The 23,793-nt window shown below is 43.0% G+C and overlaps 1 protein-coding gene across 4 annotated transcripts in view; it reads left to right on the top strand.

The window, feature by feature from the left end:
• Usp13 (ubiquitin specific peptidase 13) overlaps positions 1-23,793 on the top strand; it is a 109,606-nt gene that overhangs the window by 14,742 nt on the left and 71,071 nt on the right. Inside the window, exons 2-5 of one of the 4 annotated variants that reach the window (XM_027392004.2) lie at positions 7,653-7,778; positions 14,876-14,933; positions 18,735-18,856; positions 22,772-22,914. In XM_027392004.2, coding sequence (XP_027247805.1) covers positions 7,653-7,778; positions 14,876-14,933; positions 18,735-18,856; positions 22,772-22,914 — 449 coding nt within the window. Of the gene's footprint in view, positions 1-7,652; positions 7,779-14,872; positions 14,934-18,734; positions 18,857-22,771; positions 22,915-23,793 lie in introns of all 4 variants that reach the window. The other 3 variants (XM_027392003.2, XM_035450764.1, XM_035450765.1) reach the window with 3 other exon arrangements.

The following is a 23,793-nucleotide window of genomic DNA, read 5'->3' as shown; positions in this document are numbered from 1 at the left end:
CAGGCTAACCTTGGACATTACTCTCCTGAGCGCTGGAATTACAGGTGTGTACCACTATGTTTGCTGGTTATCTTTTCTTTGCAGGAAAATCACATGTGTGTTCCCTCAGTATGTCCTCTCAAGTCTGTTTTAATGGCTGACATTTCAAGGATGGGTCATGAATGTTATTTCATCTCATGATTCCAAACAGCTGATTTAGTTATTTTTTTCGTCTCTACTTTTATTTTGAAGTCAGTGTTCTAGAAGATACTGTGCCCTTGTCTCTTTTGTCTTTCCACTGTAATGGGTCAGTCTCCATCCTGGCTGTGGCCCTCTGCTGACTCTAGCTCCCTGTGTCATGCTCATTATGGTAGTGACCAGTTGTTTTCCACAGGAGAGCTGGAAGTGTCCCCAGCTTCCTGAGTTGTCACTCTCACAGGAACATTCTACTTTTCTGCCTGCCAGAGAGGCTGGCCTCCAAGAAAATGCCCTCATAAACAGAGTTCTCTGAACACATGCTGATTGACAATGTGGAGTATTTTTATTTGAAATGACTGTTGACTCATTCACATGTGTCTTGGAGACATGTAACCTTGACCTTTGTTTTAAATGGCAGACAATGTAAAAGAAATACCTTTGTCCTTGTGTAGGCGGAGTTTCTTTCCAGACTGGTCCTACAGCCTATTAGCCCCAAATAAACACACAAAGACTTATATTAATTTATAAACTGTTGGATGATGGTTAGGGCTTCTTACTGGCTAGTTCTGTCTTAATTATTAGCCCATTTATATTGATCTATGTGTTGCCACGAGGCTGTGGCTTACCTGAAATCCGGCATGTTACTCCTTAGGCAGCATGGTGTATCTTTGCTGTCTCTCTGCTACCTCTCCCCAGCATTCTCCTGGTCTGGTAACTCCACCTGTACTTCCTGCCTGGCTACTGGCCAATCAGTGTTTTATTCATCAACTAGGCCATCCCCCCATTATCTTTATGAATAGCATGGAGGGTACTACATAAGTAGTGAGTAAATGGCCATGTAAATGCCACACACATGTTGAGAAGCATTACATGAACTTTTGACACTGCTGTGTAGGAGGTGGTATAGTGTAAATTCATCACAGAGCTCTGACAGTGTATCTTTTTTTCGTGTATAACTGTGTGTGTGTGTGTGTGTGTGTGTGTGTGTGTGTGTGTGTGTGTGTGTAAGAACAGCTGGGAGGTAAATCATTTCCACCCAAGGTTACTGTTGTTTGTCCCATGATATATAAATGCCAGCCGTAGGAACGGGAAGGTGGATGTTCAGCTACACAGAAGACAGGGGCCCTGTCACTGTGGGCCTGGGACTGTCTTAGTAGCCTTTCCTTCAGGAGGCTGTGAGAATGTGAGGAGGTAATATTTTATTTTTTACACATTTAATACCAAAATGCTTAGTGTGGTGGTACACACTTGTAATCCCAGAGACTGAGGGAGAAGCATGTGTAGCTCTAGACCAGCCCAAGTTACATGATTAGTTTAGGGACAACTTGGGCAACATAGTGATACTCTGTCTCTAAAAATCCAAAACTAATGACAAACACCATCTCCCTCCAAAGCCCAACTGGTTATGTTATGTTGTGTTGGTATCCCTAGGAAGTCTCTCTACTCAGGAGGGAAACGGAGGAGCAATGACTCTGAGGAGGAGGGGGAGTGGAGAGAGTGGGCTGGGAGGAGTGGAGGAGGGGAAACTCCAGTTGGGCTGTAATGTATGAGAGATGAATTAAAAAAAAAAAAAGAAACAACCTCTTACTGAGTTGAACCTCAGTGTTGATGCCTTGTGATTGTGTCAGCTTGGCTGTTGTGTGGATATGGACTTTATTCATAACAGTTTACATCTTTCTGCCTACTGGGCAGTCTCTTCATTCCCTGCAGCACACCTTTATTTTCTATCTCTCTCTCTCTCTCTCTCTCTCTCTCTCTCTCTCTCTCTCTCTCTCTCTCTCTCTCTCTCTCTTTCAGGAGGTCAGAGAACAACCTCTGGTGTCTGTTCTCACTTTCCACCTTGCTTGAAGTAGGGTCTCTTTTGGTGTTCACTGATGCTTGTACCAGGCTGTCTGACCTGAGAGCATCTTTGGCTCCTCCTGTCTCTGCCTCCCATCTCCCTGGAGGAGCACTAGGATTGCATATGGATGCTACTGTACCCATGTGTATCTCATATGGGTGATGGGGATTTGAATTCAGGTCCTTATTCTTTCTTGGTAAGTGCTTTACCCACTGGGCCAGCCCCCGGTTTTGTCCTTGCTTTTTTTTTTTTTAAAGTATGCTTTTGTATTCTGCCTTCATATTCTTTATTTATATCTCATTCACCAGATGTAGTTGGTGAATGAAGGTGGTGTGGAGGCACCAGGTCTCCTTGGTGGCAGACTTAGGAGAGAGGGCTAACTAGCCAATGAGAAGAAGAGGTTGTGAGCCAGGAGCTCTCATCAGCTTATCTCTGGACCTGTGTACTTTGCTACAAGTGAATGGGAGAACTTCATCAGCCTCAGAGCATCATGATTTTTGAAAGAAGCTGTTCAGAGCACTTGTCATTGAAGGCTGTCTCTGTCTAAAAATGCTCTGAATGGACCTATTATATGTTTTTTGAGATAGTGTCCTAGGGTTTCTGTCATTGTGTTAAAACACTGTGACCAAAAGTATCTTGGGAAGGAAAGAGTTTATTTCATCTTACACTTCCACAACGTAGACCATCACTGAGAGAAGTTGGGGAAGAAACTTAAGGCAGGAACTTGAGGCAGGAAGTGAAGCAGAGGCTGGGGAGGAGTACTGCTTATTGGCTTGGTCCTCAATACCTGCCCAGCCTGCTTTCTTACACAAGTCTGGACCACATGCACAGGAGTGGTACTACCCACAAGGGTCTGGGCCCTTCCACATTAGTCATTAATCCAGAAAGTGCCCCAAAGACTTACCTACAGGCAATCTGGATGGAGGTATTTTCTTCAACTAAAGTTCCTCTTTCCCAGATTACACTAGCTTGTGTTAGATTGACATAAAACAAATAAGCAAATTAACAAAAATCCAACCCTTGTCACACTGACACACAAACACATCACTATTAAACCATTACTTTTCCTTTCTTGTTCCCAAGTCATCATTAATATGACAATATAAAGCATTCCAAGTTTTAGAAGTCTCACAGTCTTTAAAATTTTTAATACTTAAAAGTCTACAGTCTTTAAAATATTCAAGATCTCTCTAGAAAATCAAGTTATACAATTCTGAAGTCTCTCTGAAACTTCAAAATCTCTCTAAAATTACCAACTTTCTCTAAAATATCCAAGGTCTCATAATTGTGGATTTCTGTAAAATCAAAAAAAGTTAAGTATTTTCTTATTCCAAGAGTGAATAAACAGGGCACAGTCATGAACCAAAGTCATGAAACCAAAGTATGACAGTGTGAAGCTCAGTGTCTGACATCTGGGACTCATGATCTTCTGGGACCCAAAGGCTTGAGCAGCTGCAGGTCTCTGGCTCTGCCATCCACAGTGTGTATAGCTTGTCTCACAGGCTCAGGTGGGCTCCACTTCTGCTGTTGTTAGTGGTCCTCTCATGGTACTGGCATCTCCAAAATGCTGGTGTTTCCACTGTACCTGGGTTTCAGCTTCACCAGTGGCATCTCCTGGGCTCTCTTCAGGATCTTTGGCCTGCTACATGGTGCCAAGCCTCAACTCTCCATGACCACTCCAATCTTTGGGATTTTACTGCAAGGGAGCTTCACTTTCACCAATGGCTTCTCCTGGGCTCTCTTCAGGGTCTCTGGCCTGCCACATGGTGCCAAGCCTCAACTTTTCTCCATGACCACTCCAGTCCTGGCGCTTCTATTGTAACGAGGCTTCACTTTCACCAACGGCCTCTCCTACTTCTCACAATGCCAAGCCTCAGCTGTTCTCCACAAGCCTTCAAAAACAGGAACCTTCTGGGAGACTGTTATATATCTGCAAGAGCAGCTGCCAGCATGAGGTACATCCTTGGCTGCCTCTGGGATACAGCTGCTGTGTGCTGACCTGAGGAAGCACTTCACAGAAGATGTCACCTCAGCGATGCTGGTCTCCTGTAAATCACAGCTGATTCTTCAGCCCCAGTTGACTAGTACTGATCGTGCCAGCAAAGAACAACTTTAATGGTTCTGGTCTTCTGTTTATCACAGTTCAGCCCAAACTGACCCAGGGCCACAGGTTCTTAAGTCTTAAAATACTGAGTGACCCTGATAAACCTTTAAGGGACACTCAAACCTCTCTCCGAAACATCACCATCCAGGACTTTATCATTGGCATATTCTCAGCGTTATCTTCTAAGTTCTCACAATAGCTCATTAAATGCTGGTCACTCAGTGGCTTTTCTAGCACAAAATTCCAAAGTCTTCCCACAATCCTCCCCCAAACACATGATCTGGTCTTTCACAGCAATACCCCATGCCTTGGTACTAATGTCTGTCTCATTAGGGTTTCTATTGCTGTGATAAAACACCATGACCAGCTGGGCGTTGGTGGTGCACGCCTTTAATCCCAGCACCCAGGAGGCAGAGGCAGGCAGATCTCTGTGAGTTCGAGGCCAGCCTGGTCTCCAGAGCGAGTGCCAGGACAGGCTCCAAAGCTACACAGAGAAACCCTGTCTCGAAAAACCAAACAACAACAACAACAACAACAACAACAACAAACAAACAAAAACACCATGACCAAAGGCAACTTTGGGAGGAAAGGGTTTGTTTCATCTTACACTTCCACATCATAACTCAGGGAGGAAACTCAAGGCAGGAACCTGGAGGTAGGAACTGAAGCAGACGTCATGGAGGAGAGCTGCTTACTGGCTTGGTCCTAATGACTTGCTCAGCCTGTATAAACAAGTGAGGACCACCTGCCCACGAGTGGCACCACTCAAAATGTGATGGACCTCTCACATCAATCGTGTGTGTGTGTGTGTGTGTGTGTGTGTGTGTGTGTGTGTGTGTGTGTCCCACAGACTGCCTACAGGTAGTCTGGATGAAGATTTCCTTAAAGGAGGTTCCTCTTTCCAGATAACTCTAGCTTATGTCAAGTTGACAAAAACCCAGCCTGGATAGATGGAATATCACTTTGTAGCTCAGGCTAGCCTGAAGCTGACTGTACCCTACTATTATTCCCCTACTTCAGCTTACTGAGTGCTGAGATTAGAGACATGCCTAGCTCAGACCAGGATTTAAACATTAATGAGGCAAGAGGGATGAGCATGTAGATCATTAGACATGACTGCTTGTTGATCCTTTGCTGGGAGCTTTGACAGAGCTTTCTGTTCCTGTGTGCCCTGAACTTTACACCCATTGGCAAGTTCCCCATGAAGTACCTTCACAGTAGCACAGCGGCCCCTCCCTGATCTAGAGGCCAGTCTTGTGTGTCTGATGAAAGATGTCTGTGGATATTTCTAACAGTCTCCATCCTCCCTCCCCCGGCTCCCTTTCCCCATCTCCTCTCTCTTGTCCAGAGTTGTTCTGTTTGACTATGGACTCTGGAACAATGCCACACAGCCCTAGATAGAGATGGATACCATGTGCTTGGTGTATTCAATTTCTATCAAATGCACTAGAAATTAAAACACAAACATGCAACTATTAGATGGCTTTGAGAGATTATCAGAGGACCAACCTGGCTATTACTTTTGAATTTGCATTGTAGAGCAGTTGTATATTTGTCTTTAGGAAAATGTTATCATTTTCCTAAAATGTTACAGATAGGAAAATGTTATCAGATAGCGCTTCATTCTTCCATTTGCCAGTTTCTCTGTCCTCTCACTATTGCCTCTAGTTTTCTTTCTGACTGAAGGGTATTTCTTGGTCCTAGACTACATGGCTGTGAGAATGGCTTTGTATCATCCTTCTGCTGATTTTCCCTGATTATAAAATGACTGCATGGTAGGAGAGTTACCTCATAACAGCAGATAGCCAACATTTACGTAATGTTTTGTGGCACAGGAAGCTCTTTGGTATGGTTTTTTTTCTTTTCTACTTAGGCAGCCTCATGAGGTGGGAGTTACCAAAGCCTTGCTTCCAGAGAACATGGAGCCCAAGGTTCTTGGCACTCGCATCAAGCTGCAGAGCTGGCTCATCAGGACTGCTTCTCCAAATGCCATATATCACTTATCCTTGACCTGTATCTTATGGTTTAGATCCTTTCATTGAATTTACATTTTATTGAGAGCAAATGGAAGTGGTTTTTTTTCCTGATCACAATATGGTGCTTGATTTAATGAATCAATGTCTATTGTTGATATTATATGTGTATAATATCTCTATGTATCTATTGCATGCAACTATGCTAGCGAACATATTTATTTAAAAGAAAAACATTTGAAGGCTTCTCTAATGTATTGATCAAGTGAATGCTATCTTTACTTAAAGGGTTTTTCTTTTCTTCTTCCCTCCTTCCCTTCCTTTGATATCACTCTGTAGCCCAGGCTGGCTTCCAACTCACAATCTCCCCACTCCCCTCTCGTTTAGTGCTGGGATCACAGGTGTACTTTACTACAGCCAGTGTATAAAGAATCTTGATATGTGTTGGCTGGAAAGTGTTTACCTTTTGGATTTGTTTTCCTTTTATTTTTTTCCTATATTATTTCACATGCATGGGTATTTTACTGCATGCATGTCTGTACCTGTCGCATCCCTTTCTTATTTTCTCTGGAGGGGTGAGACTATCGGCGGTCTAACAGGGTCCTCCTCCTTTGACGAAAGGCTGGGTAGTTTTATAGACTAAGTATTCAGAGAGTCATGTTAGGCAAAGTGAGAGGAAAAGATGTGAAACTGAGATAGGAAGTCAGGTACCTTAGACGCGAACATCAACCCTGACTTCATTCTAGTGAAGTAACCTAACGTGTTTTGAAATGTGCCAAGGAGAGATAAAAGGGGAAATAGATTGAAATCTTACTTGAAACTTCCAGGCTGTATATACGTGGGGAAAATGACTTGGGATTAATTTTGTAAAGCATGAAATAGACATATTAATAAATAACTTGAAGTGACTAACAGAAGCAGCTATTAGATAGCCGCTTGGACATCATACTAGGCATGTTGGTTTGACACAGATTTGTCTCTGTGACAAACACCCAAGAAAAAGTTTAATGGAGGAAGAATTTATTCTGGCTGATGACTTCCGAGGTCTCAGTCCATGGGTGGCTGGCTCTCTGGTGGGGGTGTGTGGCAAAACAAAGTTGCTACCTCACTGCATTCAGGAAAAAGAGAAAATGACTGTGTTACAGGCTTCCCCTCCTCCTCCTCCTCTTTTATTTCATCTAGCCCCTGGCCTATTGGCTGCTGCAACCCATGGTAAGGACAGGTCTCGCCCCTTAGTGAATTCTCCTGGAAGTTCAACTCAAACTGAAGACTGAGATGCACTTCATGGCATACTGCAATGCATAGCTCCTTTCTGTCTCCCTTCCCTTGCACTGTGTGAAATGTCAGGTTTCTAGGGCCTGCAGTATCTCACCTGAGTGAAAGTAGCCTGGACCCAATAAGCGTGATGCTCTGTAGGGGTGGGTATAAAGCTATCCAGGCTCCAGCAGATACCTCCAGGAGTCATTGTAGCCCTTATCGTTTACCTTCCTTCATCTTCACTTGTTTGTATCTTGGCCAGGTGTCCTCGGTAACTTTGTACCCTGTCTCTTTCTTCTAGAACTCTGAAGGTGGACTCTATGTATGCATGAATACATTTTTGGCCTTTGGAAGGGAACACGTTGAAAGACATTTTCGAAAGACTGGACAAAGCGTATACATGCACCTGAAAAGGCACATGCGAGAGGTGAGATGGATCTTTGGAGAGAACCCTGCATGCTCCTCATAGAGAATTTACTATACCTCAGAACTCTGAATTCTCTTCACCAGGAAACCACAGCAGTTTGTAGATACCCAGGGTTTCCCTCCTACCCCAGTCTTTACCTTTGCCAGTTTTCTTTCTCTTCTTCTCAGCCACTGGTTGGAATTAAGAAGCTATGTGGCTGATTGATTGGAAAAAGTAATTTTAAGTTTAAAAATAGGGAAAAGTACAAACCTAATGCATCCCAGTGTTTTCTTTAGATGGGAGAAAAACTTTCTTGAAAGCATGGGAAGTGTACCAGTGCAGAAGAGAGTGACCTCTCCTCTCCAGCAAGCAGTGTGTCCTGGAGAGCACATGCCTCACCTGCGCTGGGACTTTGGCTCTTGTGAAGGTCTGTGCAGGTCTTCACTGCTGCCGTGAGGTGATGAGGGCAATACCAAGCCAAGCCATGGCCCTGCTTCCCATTCTCCAGCTCTGACATTCTTTCTCTTCTTCCACCATGTTCCCTCAGCCATGGTGGTGAAGGGTGGATAAAGATGCCGTACTTCTGGGCACTTTGACTGGTTGTGGATTTCAGGATTGACCGATTGCACACTTCAGACTGAAGTTTCTTTGACCAAGATTGAGGGCAGTATAGGTCTGTGTATAAACATGAATATTAGAAAGCAGTGACAACATGACCATTTAGCAAAATAATAATAGGGCCTATGACCTCCCCTAGCTATGGGCTTTTGACTAGGGTTATAGTATCAGGCATGAATTTCTCTCCTATGGAGCAGGCTTCAAATCCAAGCAGAAAGCAGTTAGTTTCCCTGTAATTGTCATGCCCTTATTGCACCAGTAAGTACATCTTGCCCGGCAGGTTGATATTTCCTCATGCAGGGTCCATCATTCAATAAGACCAATGATTTCTTTGCTTTCTCAGAAGCTTATCTAGCCAGTGGGGAGGATGGTTCTTGGTTTGTTTTATTTCTCTATGTCCTGCAGCCTGATTGTGTGGCATATTCAGCAGTAGGGTCTTAACATGCAGTTATGGTGGTTGACCAAGGTCAATGGCAATAACCTGTGCTATTTTGGACACCTCTGGGGGTTCTTGACACCATGTTGTCTAGGAGTGTCATTGTCCTCTGATGCACAGGAATTGTGACTGAACTCTTTTTTAAGTTATATTTTGAAGTTAGCTTACTAATTGTGGGTTTCCATATAAGGCTTTTTAATACATCCTTTGTTTTGGGTTAACCCACCCTAGGTTCTGGGATTATAGTTGTGTGCCACAAGGCCAGTTTATGTAGTGCAGGGGATTGACCTGAGGGCTTTGTGAATGCCAGGCGTGCACTCTGTCAATGAAGCTACATCAGCAGTTCCCTCTGGAGCCCTTCATTCCCCCAAAGTGACCATCACTCATTCTCATTGTTACTTTCATGCATGTCATTATGTCTTAATGGCATTTCTGTATGGATAGTATGTAGTATGGCCTGTGTTTTAAAGATATGATTGCATGCCATTACACTTTGGCCTATGATTCTGCATAGCGCCTCACCTCTAAGTGTTGCTCTGGACTCCAGCCAGCTGAGATACCTGTGGATTTTTTTTTTTTTTACTTCATAATAAGAGATGACTAGTATTTTCTTCTGGAATAATTTTTAAGTTCCTTTCTTCTCCTGTTGCTCAGCGTTTAGATTGCTTGTGTTTGCTATGATAACTAATCCAACAGTGAACATTTTAACACATTTTCTATAGAAACCCTTGTATCAACCTTGTGAGAAACCCACCTAGTGATCCCACTGGCCTGTGGGTGCCAACCTTCATTTTTGTCAAGAGAAGACTAATTCTCCCCAGTGTGCTTGTGTCAGTGTGTCTTCCTGTCTAAGTGGTGAGGGATGTCTGTCTATCCACACCCTTACCATTCCTTGGCCAGACTTTCAATCTTTGCCAATCTAACGGCTGTGAAGTGACATAAATATATGTGGCATTTCATTCTGTGATGATTGACTATTTTCTCATGTATTTATCACCCATTTAGAAAATTATGATTATCATTGAATGTTATCTTAGTTACTTTTCTGTAGTTACTGTTATATTGCTATGAAAAATACTACATCTGATCCACAAAAGGAAGAGAGAGAGAGAGAGAGAGAGAGAGAGAGAGAAAGAGAGAGAGAGAGAGAGAGAGAGACCTTTTCCCAGTGACACACCTCTTCCAACAAGTCCATATCTCCTAATCTTTCCCAAAACAGTTCCATAGGACCAAACGTTCAAATGTATGAGCCTATGATGATCATTTTCATTCAAACCACCACAGACAGATTTTTGTGTGTGTGCATGCATGCATGCTTGTAGAGGTCAGAGGACAACTTTTGAAAGTCAATTTTCTTCTTATACCATGTGTTTCTAGAATCAAACTCAGGTCATCAGACTCATATGGCAAGTGCTTTTACCCACTGAGCCATCTCTGGCACCTTACCTTTTGTTACCACTTTTATTTTTGTTTTTACCTTTTTAGTTTTCCAACCTTACATTTTGTTACCACTTTTATTTTATTGCATATTTATTTCATTGTTGTAGTGGGACATTTCTCTTCCACCTGCTGGTTCCAGAGCCTGAATATGAATTATAAATGCTTGGTTGATAGCTCAGACTTGTTACTAGCTAACTCTTACACTTAAATTAACCCATATTTCTATTTATATTACCTCACTTTTTTACACATCCCGCTTGTTCGGCAGCTGGCTGGCATCTCCTCTTCCTCCCAGAATTCTCTCTGTGTCGGGCTGTCTCACCCAATCTCTTCTTGCCAATTGGCCAATCAGCTTTTTATTAATAATGAGGGCAATGCACACTTATAGTGTACAAAGATTGTTCCACAGCAGATTGTTGATATTGGTAGTTTTCAAATATCCATCTTCTATAGTTTTAATAATTTATAATAATTTATAATAATTTTTATCTTGTATCTTCTAAGTTAGTCAATTCTGGTTTGAGTTTTATTTAATTTCCCATGTCACCCTACCTGATACTCTGAGAAGTCACAGTTTCAAAAATCAGGTTTGAAATAATTTGATTGTGTCCTGCTATTATGTAGCTTACGTATTTCTGCTGTTGGGATGCGAGATAATTCTTATAAAGTTCAGGTCATTTTACATCTTAGTGTGAGGTGATGAAGTTAAAACTGAGGCCCCGGGAGTCTGCTTGGTCTTGGTATGGTGGGTTGCTAGTGACCTCATTTGTGTATTTCTGCATCTATGCTTTTAAGTTAGACATTCCACTCTTTGGTGACAGCCTCCACTCATTTTTGCCCTTTTGCTCGTGTGTTCCTATTTTGATCTGCTGTTCTCTGGGCTCTGGGCCTCTAGGCCTGTCACTTGCTCAGCTTGCCTCTTATGACTCATGGCTTAAAACACTGTATCAACAACAGTCTCCTTAACTGACCTTGTCTTAACAATGCTCCAGATGTTATCCAGTTGATACATTGGTGCTTCCATGCACAAATGCTGGAACTCTCCCAGCACTGTGGGTTTTGGGATGATATTAGTCTATTTTGTATCACTATCATGAGGCAGCTCAGCTTTATAATGAAACGAGATTTATTTACCTCATAGTTTGGGGTCTGAAAATCCCAAAAGCATTGTATAGGTCCTAATTAGAGCCCAATGGAAGACTCGTAGATGGCAGTGTGTGTGTGTGTGTGTGTGTGTGTGTGTGTAAGTCACATTATGAACCAGGATACCACAGAGACTGGGATTCCACAGTTCCTTCTGGGGATAGACCCTGATTTTCCAATTGGCCTCATTTTTAAAGTTCTCACAATGCAAATGTCCAAATACCCAAGCAAATGCCCAGTACTGTGCAAAGGACCAAACTTAGCACATGAGGGGAGATAGGAGACACAATGTCTGAAACTTAGCAATCAGTACCAGAGTTCTGGCCTGGCACTATCGTTAGGTTCCCTCACTTACTGTGTCCTCTCCCGCTCCTCTGAGTGGCCACTGAGCATCGGCTGCTTCCTCCGGTCTCTACTCTGGTTAATTCAGCTTTTCTTTCTTGGCTTCTTACCTCCAGTCTTCCCATAGAGCACTCCACAGAATGGTCCCTCTCCTTTCTATCCTGCTGTAGTTAGATTTTGATCTTCAATTGAAGCCTCTTAAAAAACTTTTCTCTTTTCCCAGTCACCACTGTGTCTCCTTTCAGGATTGAGGGAGGACCTAACACTATATCTGACTGAGCAATGCTGCTGGTCTTTGGAAGTGCCTGGCTTGTCAGGGAGAGCTTGGTTGCCATACCTGCTGGATACATTTTTAGGTCTGAATTATTTACATTCTAGGTATTTGAAGATTTGAGACTGTGTCTCACCCTCCTTTCTTCAGCATCATTCTTTGTTGCTTACCCTTTTCTGATTGTCTTTTAAGCTCATGCCCTTCCTTTACTTTAGTCAGTCATCACCTGCCTTTCCTAGGATGCTATTTGGCTAGCCAGGCTGCCTTCTTTCTTTGAAGATGATCATCTTCATGTGTTCTCCATATCCTTGTTTTGCCATTCTAAGTGTAGGCTTCCAAGTTAATAGCTTCCTGGAACTGAATCTGACCTCTGGTTTTCTTTTTAGGATCTCATAAGCTCCTCAGGTTCAGCATGCCAGACTACACATGATATTCTCTGTCAACACTGTCCTTTCTTGTGAATTCCAGAAATGCAGATAGTTTTGGGGTTTTGTTTTCCTTGTGGATCCTTCTGGTAACCAGGTCTCATTACCTGAACTTCCCACACAGCCCTGAAGCCCATCCTGTCCACAACCCCGCTATCATTGCTTAGTTCTTCCTGCTCCTGTGGTAGACTTGTCCTGTAGCTTGCTGATTCACCTTCCTTTAGACGTAGCTTTCACTACCACCCAGGCTGTATTACACCTACCCTGTGGTCTTTCTAAGTGGATACCACTGTTACCTGTGCCATCTGACCTGCCTTCAGCCGGAAGTCCAAACTCTTTAGTGTGATTACACGGTGCTCATAATTGGGCCCCACAGCCTTTTCAAACCTTTCTTACTGCATCAAATTTGTATTTTCCACATAGCTATTTCTGGAATGTACCACAATTTACTGCCTATGTGCATGTGTTCTCTACATATACGTGTTTTCTTTACTTCTTTCCTTACTTCCCTTTTACCTTTTGTATTCTCTGCAGTTAAAAGTATCCATTCATCCACTTAGGCCTTATTCTATCCACCTGCCTATTCATCCATCTGTCCATCTATCTGTTTATCCATCCACCCACCCAAACACCCACCCACCCATCTGCCAGTCTATCCATTCATACACCCATCCTTCCATCCATTCATCTGTTTATCCATCTGCCCACCACCCACCCACCTATCCATTTATGAATCCACACACCTGTCCATCTATCCATCCATTAATTATTTATTCATTTACGATCTATCCCATACTAAGTATCTTTTATATTTGAGGACCAATGCTTTTCTTACATGATCAGTCCTGATCATGCCTCAACCTCCAGATAAACCAAGCATCTCCACTAATTATATTCTCTCTTGGACTTCTCTTAGTACTTCTCAGATCCCATTCTGCTTTCTGCCTGCATTCAGTTATCTTCTGTGTTGGTGAGCTTTTCAGGAGAAGACTCTGTGTTTGTTCCATTTGCTCTCACACGCAACCTGACAAACAGGCACAGTGTTTGTTTGCTAAGGGAGGAGTTTTAGTGCTTGAGCTCTGTCATAGGATCAGGAGCAAAGGTCTTCAGTTGGAAGTCCTATTGTACCCCCCACCCCCAGGGGGTGTTTCTAATCTGAGTCTGAGATTTGAACCTACCATTAGGGAGAGACACATATTCCAGCCAGTTTCCATGTAGACCCTCTTTTTCATTTTCCTCTTCCATCATGCAGAAATAGAGAGGGACATCTGTAGAGACAAGAATCTACAGTGTTTGTAGAGACAAGTGACCCTGGGATTGTGAAGTGAATCTCTGTTCCAGGTTTTGCTTTATCCCACTTTTTTTTTTTTTTTTTTTTTTGAGGAAGGTGAGTAGTAGGGAGGGGACAGAGGCGCTGGGATTAAGGAGGAGAGGGATTCTAAAACAGAATACACACAGTTGACATTAGAGTTTGGAGAGCCATGTTTTTCAGCTGAGTGTTTTGAGATTGTTTGAGGAGAACTGTAAACCCATAGTAGAAGCTATAAAAACAGTATGAGAATTGCAAAGATGAGTTGGCTTTCAGGATCAAATAATAAAATATGGGAAAGTAGACTTCTCCCAAAACAAGAAGGGAGAAAACAAATACTGAGTACATGGCATGGCCTTAACTCATGTGACTGTGTGGAGAGGTGCTGGGGATGAACCCTGCATTTACTGAATCTGAATTCTTCTTAACACCCAGGAAGATTATATGTATACACACAAACACACACACACACACACGCACGCACGCACGCACGCGCGAGTACACACATGAATGCATGTATGTATGTATGTATGTATGTATGTATATGGTATGGAAATAGATGAGTGAAAGAAAATTATTATAATTATGTTTGACTGCTACTGTCCAGCTGTCTGATGGAAATTCACTGTTTTTGATGACTCCCACCAATGGCCGAGATCATGTGGAGATTGACATGGCAGCTTGCCCAATGGTGGTCCTCCAAAAACCATTTAGATGAGTCGATTTATATTTTCAGATGATCAGAATATCAGTGACTATATATAATAGCTAATAGACCCTTAAACAGTTAGTGCTGAATATACCCAGGACCAAGGGCTGAGAATCTTTGTATAGGCATGGGGACAGGTGGCTCACATCCATCCCTCAGCATGAACTCCAGCTTTCCCAGGAGGGAGCCCTGACCATAGAGTTCACAATCCAGCTTCATCTCCACCTCTGGTTTGTACTTCCCTTTTCAAGAGGGATTACTTTATAACTCAGTGAAAATAATCCGTAGGGCCAAGAGAATGGTCCATATAAGGATGGAGGCCCAGTTTCCTCTTGGCTTTAACTGAGGACCTCTGGGTCAGACATCTTGTTAGCAGACTGTTTTATGGACTATGTTTTAATAATCTGTTGTTTTCTTTTCAGAAGGTAAGAGCAGCATCTGCTGGAGCCTTACCCAAACGAAGGAATTCCAAGTTATTTTTAGGTAACAGTTATATTGTGTCTTTCTCTGTCTTATCTCTGGTGATAGGGATGAACTATGCTGGGTTAAACACTGCCTTCACTTTCTATTTCCCTGACAGTGAATGGTGCTTTGAGAACAGAGTGGAATCCCAGGCTTTGAAGCAATTATGGCAGCTAGAGAGGAATTACAGTCCTGCTTCTGGTCTCTTTCTGTGTGCTTCCTGAATGTGTCTCTCTGTGTCTTATTCTGTCTCACTGTCTCTGTTTCTGTGTCATCTCCTCCTTACCCCACCCCATGTAGCCTAGTGGATGAGTTCATCACTCTCCATCTTACTTTTTTGGGATGGGGTCTCTCACTGAACTTGGAGCTCAGCAATTCAGTTAGACTGGCTGTCAATAAGCCCCAGGTACCCTCATGTCTATGCCTCCCTAGCACAAGGATTATGGCCGCATACAACTACACACAATAAAATGTGCACACAGGAACCTCCCTGAGGTATTACCTGTTGGGTTTGCCCACTAATTTTAGCACCCATCAGTAGTTCTTGCCTGCAACAATGATTGGTAGTGTTGTTTGATATTCTTCATTAAGAAGAGCTAGTTTTGCTTATGCAAATGACTTCTGATTTTTAATCACATAATTAGCCTAAGATTTGTTTTAATCATCTGCTATGGTTTTCTCAGCAATACAAAATTATTTGATGTTTCTGACCATGTGTGTGTGTGTGTCTATTGAATGGCTACAGTTATTATTTGAAAAGAATTTCAAAACTGTTTGCATAGTGTGACTTCATTTTAGTAAAAACAAATGCACATGCTATTACATTCATGTGCATAAGAGCATGTATGCATGCATGTCTTTATATATATATATATATATATATATATATATATATATATGTATGTGTGTGCACTTATGTGGATGAAGCCACAGATTTTTGTGTGTATAATATACACGTATGTACATATTTGACTGAAACCTGGCAGTGTCTAGGAGAACATACTGCACATGGCTGACCGTAGCTCATTTCTTATGCTAAGAAGGACCTGATTCTGGCTTTCTTTTTTCTTATCCATATTTAAACCTTTTGTTTGTTTGACACATATTGCCCAGGCTGGCCTGGAATTCCTCTGCTTAAGTCGTCTTCCCATTTCAGCCTCTTAAGTAGCTGGAACTACTATGTGCATCACCACACCCAGCTAGCTTTTCTCTGTTATAGTAGTGAAAAGAGACTGGGGGATGGGGATGGCCCAGTTGGTACTGTGGCTTGCCATGCCCACATGAGAGCTTGAGTTTGGATCCTTGGCAACTACAACCAAATAAACATCAGGTGTGGTGGCACATCTGTAATTTCAGCACTGGGGGCAGGGAGCACAGAGAGGGCAGTGGATCCCAGGAACACACTGTCCAGCCAGCCTAGTTGAACTAATGAAATCCAGGTTTTGAAGTAGAATTAATTGAATGTGTTCTCTATAGGAGAGAAGCAGGTAATATCTTGTGTGTATGGAGTCCATTCACAAAAGCCTAAGATTTACACTCTGTTTCTTAAAGCTGCTATATGTATAATATGTTAATAAAAAGGAAGCATGAAGTGGAACGATTCATTGAAACTTTTGTTTCCTCATTTCCCTTCCTTCCTTTCCAATTTTTGTGCATGGGAATAGTAGAAACCTGCTCTTGCCTTGAGGGTCCCATGCTATTGAGTAAAATTGAACTGGCCATGTTTCTCATTGAATATTTTTGTTTTAATTTTTGTTATGGATGATGGAGCCTCAATCTTTTATGACACAGTGTCTTAGTTAGGGTTTCTACTGTTGTGAAGAGACACTATGACCACAGAAACTTTTATAAAGAAAAATATTTGATTGGGTGGCTCACAGTTCAGAGGTTCAGTCCATTATCATCATGGTGGGATATGGTGGCATACAGGCTGACGTGGTGCTGGAGAAGGAGCTGAGAATTCTACATCTTGATTTGTAGGTAATAGTAAGTGAACTGAGACAATGAGCATGGCATGAGCATATATGAGGCCTCAAAGCCCAGCCCCAAAGTTACACACTTCTCCAACAAGGTCACCCCTGCTCCAACAAGGCCATACCATGTAGTAGCCACTCCCTTTTGTGGCCACTTTTTTTTTTTTCAAACCATCACAGATGAACTACAGTCAGAGGCAGGCACACTATTTTTTTTTTTAAAGTGTGTATGAAACAAAGGAATTTTGTGTTTTATATTAGTTCCCAACATTTTCAAATATTTAAACATAAACTGAAAAAATATCTGGAATTTTGGACACTAACAGTCTTTTTTTTTTTTAAATTATTCCCCTTAAATAAGTTTCCTGATTGTTTCCTAAACAAGTAGACTCTCCTCTGAAACTGCCTTTTCTTAAGTTAGTCTTTATTTTGGTGAATCTTAGGATTTAGAGTCTTTTATTATGTTTGGGTTATATTTTTGCTGTGTCTTATTTTTTCCTTGACATGGTCCTGCTTCTGAGAGTGAAAGCCAGAGCTGTACATGGATGTAGGGCAGTGTTAAAGGTAGTGATGGGATTTAAACTCTTGTTTCTCAGGTGCCTGCTGCAGTGTAACCCAGTAATTTTCTTCTGTCCACAGAGTCCATTTATTTGTGTGGCTTTGCATGTGTATGGAACATCACTTCACTGTTTTTCATCACCATAGTCCCAAACATATAAATACAAACATGACCTGGAACGCTGGCATCCCTGTGAGGGCAAGGCTGTGCTATCCATGGAAATATTATGACCAGACATTTCCTTGAGCTGTCACCTAACCTTTACCAGGGATGAGACAAGCAAGCACAGAGGGTGGCCTGGCAGGGGGTGGCCCAGAGAGGCCTGTTTTCCTTATAGAGAATTCTCTAGGAAAATAGGACTGCTCACATGATGGGTTCTTCTGGTTTCAACCACTATTAGAGATGGGGAGAACAGAGAGAAGGAAGAGGCCATGAGGGAGATTTCTAAGTAACAGCTACTGTTTTTTGGAGACCTACCTTGTGCTGGGCCTCTTCTCTACCATGTCATTTCTTTCCTTTGGAAGAGGAGTACTACCCTTTCCATGCTGAACATGAAAGAAGTACATAGGTTAGAGTTCATGGTTTTCTTAAAGTTGTATTAAATGTGTGGGCCAGCAGTAAAGCCAGCTTTACCCACTCTCAAAGCCATGTGCTTTTGGGTGGGGGAAATGGCTCAGCTAGTAAAGCCTTTGTTATGCAAGCACAGGGACCAGAATTGGTCCCCAGACAGCCTCCCTCCAAATGGGTGTGGTGGTATATCTTGTAATTCTGGCACTGAGGCCAAAACAGGCAGGTTTCTAGAGCTCACCAGCCAGTCTTACTGAGTCAGTGAGCTCTATGCCAGTGAGAGACCTTCTCTCAAAATACAAAGTGGATGGCCCCTGAGGAATGATACCTGAGGTTGACCTTTGGCCTTCGCACACATGCATGCTTACACACACACACACACACACACACACACACACACACACACACACACTTTGGTTTCTTTGTTCTGGTGAAGTTATGGCCCTAAAATCATAGTGGAAACATGTTTCTTTAAAGCCCGTACATTCAGTTTTTAGCATGTATGCCCACTCTGTGTGTCTTTATGATGTGACCCATCATTGATTAACAAGTACACACCTCTTAGGAAAGATGGCAGGACTTGTTTCTCCTGGTGTGGGCCAGGAGGATGGTCAGTTCTGTCAGGGTCAGATCCTGTCCTTGGTGTTTTAACCCTGTGGATTTCCTGTGAGGGTTGAGCCACCCTGTCCTCACTTCTTTTCTTTGTTTTTATTTTCTCCTCAGATCTAGATATGGATGATGATTTAAATAGTGATGATTATGAATATGAAGATGAAGCCAAACTTGTTATATTCCCAGACCACTATGAAATAGCCCTTCCAAACATCGAGGAGTTGCCAGCCCTGGTCAGTGAGTGCCCACATGACTGTGTGGGTGTGCATGTGGCTGTATGTTCTGTGTGGGGATGGGGTAGGGTGGGGAAGGCCAGTCCAGAAGAAGAGGATAAAATGGAGCAAAAGCTGGGTGTGGTGGCACATGATTGTTATCCCAGCATTGAGGATGCTGAGGCAGAACTGTGAGGTTGAAGCTAGCCTGGGCTAAATAATTCAAGGCCACCCAGCGCCACATAGTGAGACCTGTCTCAAAAAACAAAACAAAACCCCTAAATAAATAAAACAGTGTGAACAGGAGTATCTTTCTCCTTTGAGGTCCCACAGAGTGGCCTTTCTTTATTGTGCTACCCCCTTTGGTTTTCGGTGCCCATGAGGCTGGGCTTCTCTAGGCTGGGCTGGCTCCTATGAGTTGGCCAGTGTGTTGCTGGGATTGTCCTAGAATGTACCTCACAGGTGCTGGGACAGCTGGAGAGGGACTGTGTTTTGGTTGGAAGGATGACAATGTGTATGCCAGGTTTTCATGCTGCCCTTCTGTGAAAGATTTCATTTGAAGACTAGAAGAGTTTGCCTGCTGGAATGGCAGAAGCAGCAGCAGTTATAAAAGAACCAGGTGCTTGACATCCCGGCCTGGGGAGCATGGGAGAGACACGCTTGCCTCTGCTTCGCTCCTCCAAGAACCAAGATGACTCTTGTAGTTTTGGTAGTGAGCTCCTCCACCCCTACTCCCTTCCTCTTTCTTGTGTTCTTCTCAGAGTCAGTTTCACAGAAGGGTCTTGCTTTTCCTGGAGGAAGTGGGTGCTGGGTTGGTGGCAGGATGGGCAAGATGCCTGTTGCTTTTGATTCTGGAGTTCAGAGAGAGGTCACAGGGCTCCTGTGACCCAAGATGTCCTTCTTGCTTCTCCCTCACTTCCTGCGTGACTTCCAACACTCTGTCCCCTTCCTTTTCACCTCGTGCATGGATACCACTGTTTTCTATAGTCTTGTCCCATAGCAGTGGGGCAAGGTGGGCTAAATTAAGACATGCCAGTTCATTTTACCCTCTTCAAACTCCACTAGAACCAAAGGCAGGCCTGTGGGTCCCAGAACCTTCTAACTGACCCTGACCAGTGAGAACTGACTGCTCAGTTGCTCCTGCCAAAAGGGGATGTTTGGACTTAGAGTTTCCATGTTCAGGGGGGCTGGGTTTCTAGTGTAACCTATTTTCTTCTGATATATCATGCAGCTAAATTTAAGACCATAGAAATAAGAGTGCTGTTCATCTGTCGGCTGCAGCCCTCCCACTTACTAAATGTAAGGCATCCTTTTCCGCATGAGGTCTTAAGCGACGCTTGTGGAAGTGAATTACTGTTGCTTCCTCAGATTTCCAATGTTGACTCATGGCTGCTACCAGGAGTAAAATAACAGTAGTGGATAAAATGGTCAGAATCTGAAGTGCTTTTATTATTATTTTCAATTTTTTTTCCAGACAGGGTTTCTCTGTGGCTTTGGAGGCTGTCCTGGAACTAGCTCTTGTAGACCAGTCTGGTCTGGAACTCACAGAGATCCTCCTGCCTCTGCCTTCCAAGTGCTGGGATTAAAGGCGAGCACCACCATCCCCCGGCCGAAGTGTTTTATTTTTATTTAATGTGTATTGTTGTTTTTCCTGCATGTATGTGTGAAGGTGTCAGATCCCCTGGAACTGGAGTTATAGATGGTTGTGAGCTGCCATCTGGGTGCTGGGGAAAGGACTGGGGTCCTTAACCCTGAGCCATCTCTCCATCCCCAATGCTGAGAGTTCTTACTGCTTCAGTTCAAAGCAATTCTGGTTTTGCTGTAGGAAAGGAAGTAAAGAAGCATATTGTAAATATATGTCATGAAAATTTTTATTCATTCACTTTTCTATATGAAGGTTTTTATGTGAAAAAAATGTAAATATTAAGAAAGAGCCTCAAAGTGATCATGCTTGTAATTCCACACTGGGGAGGCTGAAGCAGGAAGATGGCTAGGAGTTCACGGCTACAGAGTAACATCCTGTCTCAGACAAACAAACAAACAAAAAACAAGCCAAAAAAACACTAAACCAAATAAAAACCTACCCCAAGCCCAAACCAAAAACCACCAAACCAAACAAAAGCCTCCCCCAAACTCAAAAACAAAGGAAGACTCATTCCTCATACACTACTGTTAAACATGTAGTACTTTCTTTCTGTGCCTGGCTGATTTTACTCGATACAATCATCTTCACTTTTATCTATGCTGTTGCAAATGGCAGGATTTCATTACTTTTCATGGATATATAGTATTCCATTGTATGCAAGCATCACATTTTTCCCCCAGTCACTAGGTGATAGGCACTCAGTTTTTTTCTCTTTCCTTGCCCATTGAGAATGGCACCATGGCAAACATAGGGATGCTGAATTTCTTAAAATTTAGCAGTCAGTTCCCAGGGCCCGGTTTGAGCCAGTTCCAGGGAAGCACTGGATTTGAGGTCTCTGAGATTTGAGGTAGAGTCCAGGTCTTCCTCACTTCACTCCAGCATCAACTCAAGGGGGAACAAACTCAGTGTAGTTATAGGATCATCAATTTGACTTCAGCCATGACCCATGAAAAGGATGATTTACTATGACACCAGGCTAGTTTTTTTTATGGTGGCCCCAGGGGCCTGAGGAAATTTTGTTGGATGTCTCCTGGGCAGATATTCAAAGAAAAAAGATTTTATCTGACTTTTGTAAGTCAAACCCCCTGTCAATAATGTGTGTGTGCTGTGTGGAGAAAGCACATAGGAGGATGGCACGCGATCCAGGCAGCTGGGAAAACAAGCTGCTGCAGGTGAGGGGAAGCTGCAATGAGGACGTTGGTTGCCAGGGTGAGATGCTAAGGCTTCGGGGTCCAAGCATGGAATCTGCCAGGTGGTGGGAGATGCATTGTGAGGGCTGACAGGATAACTCACTGTGGGTTGTATACATGACAGAAAGAGTAGGGGTGCCCATTTTGAAAGGTCTAACAATCGACTTATGCCCAGCTATGCTATCTGAGGCCCCATAGAATGTGATTGGCTTCTTTCCCTCAGCATACATTTTCCAGATTTATTCACATTGCATCATATATTGGAATCCTGCTTCTTTTTATTGACAAATAAAATCCTATCGTGTGAACATACTACATTTATTTTTGTTTTCATTCTATTTATCACTGATAGACATTTGGGTTGCTTTTGCTTTACAGCTGAAATGCTATTACAGCTATCTCTTAATCCGTCCTCTTGGAACTAATGCTTCACATCTCTTGGGTGTATCTCTAGCTGTTGATCTGCTGGGTCCTGGGGCAACTGTTTGATCATTTGAAGAATGACAGGACTGGTTTCAAAGTGGCTGTACTGTTACTTTCCAGCAGAATTCAAGTCTTATGGGAGCTAGAGAATAGCTTGCAGCATTAGGCACATGTGTTGAGAGAAAGCAGAAGGCATCAAGCTAGGCATCGCACCTCTGCTTGTGAGAGGACACATGTAGCATAGGCATCATCTCTGCATTAGACTAGGAAGTGGAGCTGTACTGCACGCATTCCACTCAAGTGCCCTTGACCCCATGCCATGTGAGTTGAGGATATTGGATATCTTGGTACATGAGGAGGAAACTCAGCCCTCCTGCAGATCCTGGGCATTCCTGTTCCTAACTTGCTCCTTCACCCTTACACCCCATTGCTAAGTGATAGGGATTATTCTGTGTGAACACTAAGCTTGAGTTGCTGAATGCCATTTGCTTCCTTGCTCTCATGTCATCATCAGTACCCCAGCCCCATGCCTGGGTCAAATCTAGGCAGATCGAGGGGAATGAACCTATCTGTGGTATAATTGAATTTCAGAAGTGAGGCTGCTGCATTTCTTTATAAGCTTCTGTGTTCACTTCTAGAAGCTGAGTTTTCAGTGTCCTGTCTGGCTTTGTCTCATAGGTAACAATTGCTTGTGATGCAGTGCTCAGCTCCAAGTCACCTTACACAAAGCAGGATCCAGACACGTGGGAAAATGAACTACCAGTATCGAAGTATGCCAACAATCTCGCCCAGCTGGACAATGGGGTCAGGATTCCTCCCAGGTGAGAGTCTGCTAGCAAAATGGAACTTTAGTCCCCCAAACTGGTCAAAGAAACATCTGATTTCTACCTTTTCTCTGAATTAGCAGTTTTATATTTTCTTAGTAGATGCCTTTCATTACAAATCCAATAAAAACTGGAAATTGTTGACAGAAATAAGTCAGATTCCAAAAGACAAAATCCCTGTTTTCTCTGATATATGGACTTAGATTTAAGTTTAAGTGTTTACATACATATACACACATGCACATGTATATCTGTGTATGAAACTTGGAAGGGGATCATGGTGGCAGGAAGAGATCTTAAGTGATGGAGTGAAAAGAACAATGGAACACACATGATACGGAAGCAGAGGGGGAAGCGTGGACGTGAGGGGGCCTGTGGAGGAAGACTTATTAGAATAAACTGTAATGACCCACATGCATACAATGTCATAATGAGACCCACCCTTTTGTATGATAACTTTAAAAACTATTTTACAAAAGAAAGAAAGAAAAAAACCCAATAAAAATAAACTTCTTTCCTGGTATGCCTGTACCTTTGCAGGAGGTGCTGAGCTCTCTCAACCTTGAGCCCAGGCCCTGCGCTGAAGCAAAGCTGGTATTTGCACACACATGCAGCTCTGCACGGGGACTTTGTCCTTGGCAACATCAGCTATGCAGTATGTGGGATGGTCAGACATGCAAACTGAAGTTCTTGTCCTCTGGGACCACACACTGGCCGTAGAGTGGGTGGATAAACACTCAGCCTCCTGCCCCTCTGGAGAACACTTATCTTCCGAGTTCCTCATCAGGCCTGAGCTCCAGGTCTCCACTGTGGTTACTTGGGGACATATTTTTGCTGGCTTCTGCTCTTTCTTATTTGTCACCCCATTCTGCTGGG

Source organism: Cricetulus griseus, assembly GCF_003668045.3.
Source record: "Cricetulus griseus strain 17A/GY chromosome 1 unlocalized genomic scaffold, alternate assembly CriGri-PICRH-1.0 chr1_0, whole genome shotgun sequence".
Taxonomy (NCBI): Eukaryota; Metazoa; Chordata; class Mammalia; order Rodentia; family Cricetidae; genus Cricetulus; species Cricetulus griseus.
The sequence above is the reverse complement of the archived record's forward strand: the minus strand, read 5'-3'. Positions and strand labels throughout refer to the sequence as shown.